A 7,636-nucleotide genomic window follows, 5' to 3' on the forward strand; every position below is an offset into this window, starting at 1 on the left:
GATCATTCTTAAGTAGCTCTTTTTCAGGATAATTTTCCCCCATCATCTCATGCTTTGGACAAAGGTTTTGCTGGCCACCTCTCTGCCAGCCAGGCCACGTGAAGGCTTTTCTGATTCGTTATCTCAGTGCCTCACACAAGCACAGCCCCCTACTCTCTGGCTCAGGGGCGGGGTGGGCAGGCCAGACTTTGGGGTTGGGGCCCCAGTTGGTGGTGGCTGTTCATTACGTACCTTTTGAACATCAGATGGTACCCTGGAGAGGAAGTCCAGAAGCTCGTTATTGTCAATGGCATAGGGGTTTCGAAGCTTCTTAGTGAACTTGTTTATGCCTGGAAAATAACATATCAGGAGATCTCTTTGTCTGTTGATCTCTCTCCATTTGTCTACCCATCTTTAAAAACTCACCCAACTGGGGGACGAGAAGCATTCACAAGTACAAATTAGTGTGAAAATAATCACTGGATCTCAAGTCATGCACCCGTTGCTGTCATGTGGAATCATTCAGAAATGTCTTTTCTTGGAGGGGGAAGGGGGGGATCGTTGGAGAGGGGCTGTGCCTTCTTCAGCTGTGAAAATCCCATTACAGTCCCAGCAGCAGGGCGGCAGAAACACACACTAAAACTGTGGAGCTCATTGGTTTTTTTGGACAACGCTGATTAACAGCCTCCTCGCCTAGGAAAACGAATGTCCCAGATGGGAAAAGGCCTTCATTAGCCCAAACAAGTCTCTGCTTGGGAGCTGAGGACCAGAGGCAGCAGTGGGAGCTGGAGGGCGGGAGTTGTTTTTTTTGTTGTTGTTAAAAAGAACCCGCAAGAAATCTATCTCCCCCCTTCCAACTCATTTTCACAGGTTTTCCTTCTCTCGCTGCAGAACAGAACTTGACATGTTGGTCGTACTTTGATGCTGCAGAAAACTGTGAAAAGTTATTATTGGAAAATTATCTTACTCTGGTTGCTAGCTTAATTTATGGACCACAGCGCTGGCGTGTGGGTTTGGCTAGGCCATGGAGTCATGCTGATTCAGGACAATGGTAATTAGAAGGGGATGAGACGTTTAAATCACCAACTCAATGCACATGAGTTTGGGTAAACTCTGGGAGTTGGTGATGGACACAGGGAGGCCTGGCATGCTGCAGTCCATGGGGTCGCAAAGAGTAGGGGACAACTAAGCGACTGAACTGAAATGTTTAAGCTGTCCTTGGTGGGGGCACCCGGGCGTGTCCAGGACAAGCTCTGCCCAGAGTTCCCTCCCCAGAGGGAGGCATCTCTCCACCAGCTTGGTCTCCTACTCTGCTCCTCGGAGCTCTTTTGAGGAGTAGGGGTGTGCCTATATAGCTCATGTACTGTGATCTTTTCACCAAGTGTCAACTGCATTTTGTGCTGTGTTTTAAAAGCAGAAAGACAAGGTGGCCTCCTGAAGTCTGGCTACTTCAGTAGCCAGTGTGCTTGCTTATCAAGGACCGTAACTAAAGTCCTCGTGCTTGCTTATCAAGGACCGTAACTAAAGTCCTCGTCAGCCCCCACAATGCTGAGTGCTCCTGTGTGTTCTCCCACTGGTGCCTATGCCGAAGTCAAGGTAAGATTTATCTATTCAACAGTCCACAACACAGGAAAGGCTTGACATTTCGCTTCTTTCATTAAATATTACTTTGCTTTCATCTAAGAACTGGACTTTCTGCGTGCCATTATTCCTGACACAATGCCGAAGTCCTGGTGGTTTCTTTAAGAGGGTCAGATTTACATCCACGTGGCAAATGGAAGCCAGACATGTTCCTAAGTCAAGGGTGGCTTGTTGCCTGGGCCGGGGAAGACCTCCTGCGAATAACCCACTTTTTCTCAAGTCAAAGCCTCGCTGTGCCTTCCTTTTTTCTCTGCCCCCACAGCCAGCTCCGTGTTTCTAGCTAAAATTTCCCCCAGTGTTCCTTTAAAATGCTCTCCACTGTGTTATTCTAAAGACATTTAATTGTAGCACGGGCTTCTTGGCAAAAGAAAACAGACAAGGCAAAATGACGAAGGGAGACAAAGACGTATTGAGAAGAGATATATCTTCTATTGTTAATTATATACAGTGTGAGCATCTGGAGTCTTTACAATGAACAGCCAGGCAGGGATAATATCACTGCTGATCAAAACACTGCATTCTTAGTCACTGAGAAGATTATAAACCTGCCCAGTAGCTCAAATACACCAATAAGGGCAGAAGGAAGTCCACAAAGCACTCCGACAGTCTCTGTTTGAAAAACTTTGTTAGGCTGAAAATTATAAGGAATTCAGACTGCATGCTACAAAACCACACCTTATCTTTTTAAGGTGTCATAGGCTCAAATGTCAGCAATTCTACCGTATTATCTACTGTGTGAAAGCGAGTGCCAACATGGCAGCAGAGATCGCATGGTCATCTCTGAAGAGCAACAGGGCAAGTAAGAAGGGCTTGGGGACAGGCATAGCTGGGTCCCGGTCTGGTTTCACCACGTATGATTAGCTGCGTGGTTTCAGACAACTTAATCTGTGTCTTAGATTTCTTATATTAAATGTTGAATAATAGAGGCCTGCCTTACATAGTACCATGCATTGAGAGGAGAATCACAAAGCATTCTAAAATCTGGAATTTCACCACAAGGAAGAGGGCTACCATCATTACTGTATATGTCAATAAGCCAAGAAAATAAAGAAGGTGGTGATGGCAGAGTATTTATACTGGCAGCATGTTATCACACACCCAATTTGGAAGTTGTATCTTTCTCTAGTAGCAGGTACCTTTAGATTTTTTAATCTAAACAATACAAATAGAGCACATACGCTGTGAATTTTTATTCTGTTTTCTTTTAGACAAAGAAAGAAAGTGGAATTTAAATTCCAAGGGATTAACATTTGGGAAAGGCTTTATCATTTAATGATCATAGATAGAATAGATCAGTAGATTGGAAAGACACCTCCAGTTTAAAAAAAAAACAAAAACCCAAAACGGAGAATGAGAGACGAAGAACTACATGTCTGCTTTGCACATGTGGGGTCAGTCGGGAATAACCACTTGGAACTGAGTTAGATACAACGTTGTATGAGTGGCCGGCATGTAACCCTGACTGCAATATATCAGTGGGGGTGGGTGAGGTGGGCAGAGGGTCCTTGCTTGCTCCTGTGTCAAGCTCTAAGTGTCTTACATGTAAGATATATTGTGCTATCAAATGGAGATACAAAGTTAATAAGTCATAGTTTCTTTTAAGATGCTCAAAATCTGCTTGGGATGTTCTAAATCTACTTGAGAAAACCAGAAGTGGCTCAGATCAGAACTGAAAAGCTACATTTAGAGCATCTATGATGAAGAATAGAATGGAAAGAATATGGGAAACCTTCCAAAAGATACAGAAAACCTATGTGGGATCTAATCCTCAAAGGTGCCTTGCCTTCTAGAAATACATATAACAAATAAATTACTGAAATTCAGTACTGAAAATTTAGTTTCCTAGAGAAAATTCTAGATATTCCTCTAAAACCACTTTTAACTTAATTTTCAAAAATTATACTCCCAAATAAGAGAGGTGGCAGGCTCAAAAAAATGCCATCTATGAGATCATAGGTATTAAATTTGCAGACTTATCCACTCATAAACTATTTGCAAAGTACTCACCAAAGATCTATTACCTTTGTGTAGCTTCCCTAGGAATTACATGGTAAAAAGGACACAAAGTATCTTGTCCTTTAAAACCTTACAGTGAAGTTAGTGAATCAAGGAATATTCCACATGGTCATCATGAAATTAGGCTATTTTCATAGGCTTATGTTAAATAATTGTGCTACTTAAGAAATATTTATATAAAAATGTTATTTGGATGTAAAGAATATGGAAATATAGTGGAATATATATGTAACTCTAGAGGAACATAGAGTTAAATAATTTTGTTCCAAAAGATTAAAAACAGTGAACAAAAATTTTGAAGATTTTTATCTACCAATTTTAGGACTCAATGAAAATGAGTAAGTAACTTAGAATAAGAAATAGTCTTTTTTTTTTTTGTAGTCCTTCAGCTGTGCATTTATAACATGAATCGTATTCAAAGAGAAAAATGTCTTGCCTCGTATTAACTGGGCTGCTCACAATGAATGTCAAAATAAATACAAACATGTATGTTATATAATATAGGTACATTCAACGTATTTGTGATCACACTATACATGGATACAAAATATCCTTATTAAAAACATAATATAATATCATAATATAGTCTTCCTTGGTGGCTCAGAGGTAAAGAATCTGTCCGCCAATCCAGGAGACGCCAGTTTGATCCCTGGGTTGGGAAGATCCCCCGGAGAAGGGAATGGTTACCCATTCCAGTATTCTTGCCTGGGAAATCCCATGGACAGAGGAGCCAGGCAGGCTAAAGTCCATGGGGTTGCAGAAGAGTCAGATACATAACTTACGGACTAAACAACAAAAATAATAATGTAAATGTATCATAAAAATACATCATAATGTAATATAATTTAATATCATCATATAATCATTTTCCCCTCAAACATAATTTTTACTGTGTACCTTGGGTAAATTTACCATAATGTGCTTAGATCATTTCTCTATTATTGAACATTTTTGATTATTTTAAATTAATTTACTACTATAAACAGTTTGGCAATGAACATTTTTTTTTTCATTTCCATCCTGAAAAACGTAAAGAAACAGTCTTCTGAGCCTTAATAAGATTAAAGGGAACAACAGAAATTCAAGACATATAAAGTTTCCTTCTACATGCGAAATTCACTGCCAAGAATATGATCATGTAAGAGATGTGCAAAGGAAAGCCCTGGGTCTGTGCTAGCTAATAACTAACTTGTCTTGCAAAATAATAAGTCCTAGTAGGATGGCAGCGGAGAAGGCAATGGCACCCCACTCCAGCACTCTTGCCTGGAAAATTCCATGGACGGAGGAGCCTGGTGGGCTGCAGTCCATGGAGTCGCTAAGAGTTGGACACGACTGAGCAACTTCACTTTCAGTTTTCACTTTCATGCATTGGAGAAGGAAATGGCAACCCACTCCAGTGTTCTTGCCTGGAGAATCCCAGGGACGGGGGAACCTGGTGGGCTGCTGTCTATGGGGTCACACAGAGTCGGACACGACTGAAGCGACTTAGCAGCAGCAGCAGCAGCAGGATGGCAGAATATATTCCATGATAGTACAGCAGGTTTTAGATAATGAGAAGAGGCAAGAGATAATGTGATCGTCAAGGCTTTTGACTATATTATCTATGGTAAACTTATCAATAAACTATAAACCTCTGTCTAGAATCTAAAACTAACAAATGAGACAATATAAAGCTCAAAGGATTACTTTCAGTCCAGGAGAGCATCATAAACTCAATGCTATTTCATAATTTCATTCACAAACTGAACAATAAATAGAACAATGTCTCATTAAGTGATGCAAAAAGTTGACATTGAAAGCTGTCAAGAACTTGGAGGATAAAACTAGAGGTCAAAGGGATTAGGAGTAAATTGAAAGAGGGATTGGAATCCCAAAATGTACAATCTAAGGAAGAAATACAGTATAGTCTTCTTTGTCTAGGGTGAGGTGCAGGAAAGCATTCTCTACCAGAAGGATGAAGAAATAATGGGCAATGGTGTTTACCAAGCTGACCATGCTGTCGTCTTACATCATCTTAAAAATGAGGAAAACACTGATCCAAAATGACTGTAATTTTGGATCAAATTCTCATTAGGGACAGATCATAAAGAGTTTCAAAATCTGTGTTTTAAATGTGGAGAGTAAATGGACTGAGAAACTAGTACAAAAAAAGCAAGAAAGAATGAGATTATTCAGTCTACAGAGATAACATTCAGTATATGAGTATTCAGGAAAATACTTCTTATAAAACACATATTCCTTCTTAATCAATGGGCCCTTGAAAAGCTCCATGTTCTCTTTCCTAAGGGTCAAATATGGGTCAATGTAAAGTGAAAAACACAACAGAGGAACAAAACTAGGCATGGACATAAGAACTTTCTCAAACAGTGAGCATCACCTAGTATTAAAATGGACCCCTCAAGAGGAAGTTAGAAACGCTCTTCCTTTTCTTGGACTTGTTACAAAGGAGAGAAACTTCATGTGATAGAATTTTCACTTCCTGGACAAAACAGAGAATGAATGGATTATGCACTGTTTCTGAAATGTTATGAGTTATTCTATTTTTCCTATGACTTTTCCCATCTCTGCATGTCCAGGTTTGGCCTTTCTCGTCAGCAGCATTCTACCTTTGAGGGTTCTCTTTGGAAATGATCTACAACTAATGGTCTTAGAAATATTTTATAGCTCCCCTCACCCTGGCATTTGCAGGCTTTCAGCTTTTGCTTCAAGAGGAATGCACCTCAACATACATATTTGTAGCTTCCCTGAACCTCTTGACACCTGCAGATCCCTAGAGATGACTATGGTTAAGAACTGAGAAGTGGTCACAGGAGCCAAGCCATGGAAAACCAGAAGTGAGAGATTCTTCCAGAAGAGGGGTGATTGCTTAGTTAATTAACTGCAGTGCACTCTCCTTATATCAACCCAGTGGCCACCCAGCAACAGACACAAATATTCAGAAAGCTGCTAGTAATTTTTCCAATTGTTAGCTTGAGTAGTAAGTCAAGTCCTGAAATTTATTTCCAGTGTGCCATTTTTGTTTCTACTCTTTAAAAAGCAGCTGGACTCTATATAGGCTTACCATTTCCCCTAGTAAATAATAGCTTTCCCTTTCCTGTCAGGCACTGGTTAGGTAGCCACTGTGGGCCCCTCCCTTTCACCTCACTGCTTCTGGTTTTAAGTATTGGGTTAAGTTATTTTTTTTTTCCTTCCAGGGGAGATGAAATGTCAGGAGCAGCCTAGGAGTGGCTAGATCTACTTTTATATAACATACAGGGCAAGATGCAGGTGTTTGCTCACTGTTTGAATAACAGCGTTTCCTGAAAGTTACCGGGCCACAACAGTATATTATTCAGGAGTATTTATGACTCTGAAAGCCCAAAGGGAAATAGCACGCACAATCACATTTTTATTTGATTGCAATTATGCAAGAGGCCTATAAGTATCTATGCTGACCGTTCACGCCACTGGCCTTTTCAGGGAGGTCCTGGAAGTTTTTGATCCCCAAACGCTTTTCTTAATCTCATGTTTAATTGCCAACAAAAGCACATTTAAAGTTTATAGCTGCACTTAAAAATGAGTAATTGGTTCTTACCTGGAACTGATTGCTAGCAAAAGGACCTTGCCAAACTTACCCCAGATTAAAATGATGTACCGGAGTGGGATGAAATACAGCGTGATGGTGGCCACTGCCAGTATCAAACAGGCCAGGAATGAGAGGAAAGGGACCGTCCAGTTAAACGTGCTGTAGACAGATCACATACACGTCATTGTCTCTGATGTTAAAGAAAAGCCGTCGATTCATTTTGCCATGCTTTTATTTCTTAGTTATACACATGAAAAAAGGCCTATCGGAGAAGCTGCTTCTCAAAACTGAGATGTAAAAGTCTGCCAGAATGACTGGACACTGGAAGGCAGTTTGGAGGTGAAGGTCACAGACCAATTGCCATCCAGCTCATCTGGATCTTGGTGACTCTGCCTTCCTGGAACCGACAGTACTTAAGAGGAAACTCTGACTCTC

At 40.7% G+C, this 7,636-nt stretch overlaps 1 protein-coding gene across 1 annotated transcript in view; it reads right to left on the minus strand.

Moving 5' to 3' along the window:
* MCTP2 (multiple C2 domains, transmembrane 2) overlaps nt 1-7,636 on the minus strand; it is a 265,399-nt gene that overhangs the window by 3,154 nt on the left and 254,609 nt on the right. Inside the window, 2 exon segments of the mRNA XM_010845889.1 lie at nt 232-329; nt 7,251-7,360. Coding sequence (XP_010844191.1) covers nt 232-329; nt 7,251-7,360 — 208 coding nt within the window.

Source organism: Bison bison, unplaced genomic scaffold (assembly GCF_000754665.1).
Source record: "Bison bison bison isolate TAMUID 2011002044 unplaced genomic scaffold, Bison_UMD1.0 scf7180017864227, whole genome shotgun sequence".
NCBI lineage: Eukaryota > Metazoa > Chordata > Mammalia > Artiodactyla > Bovidae > Bison > Bison bison.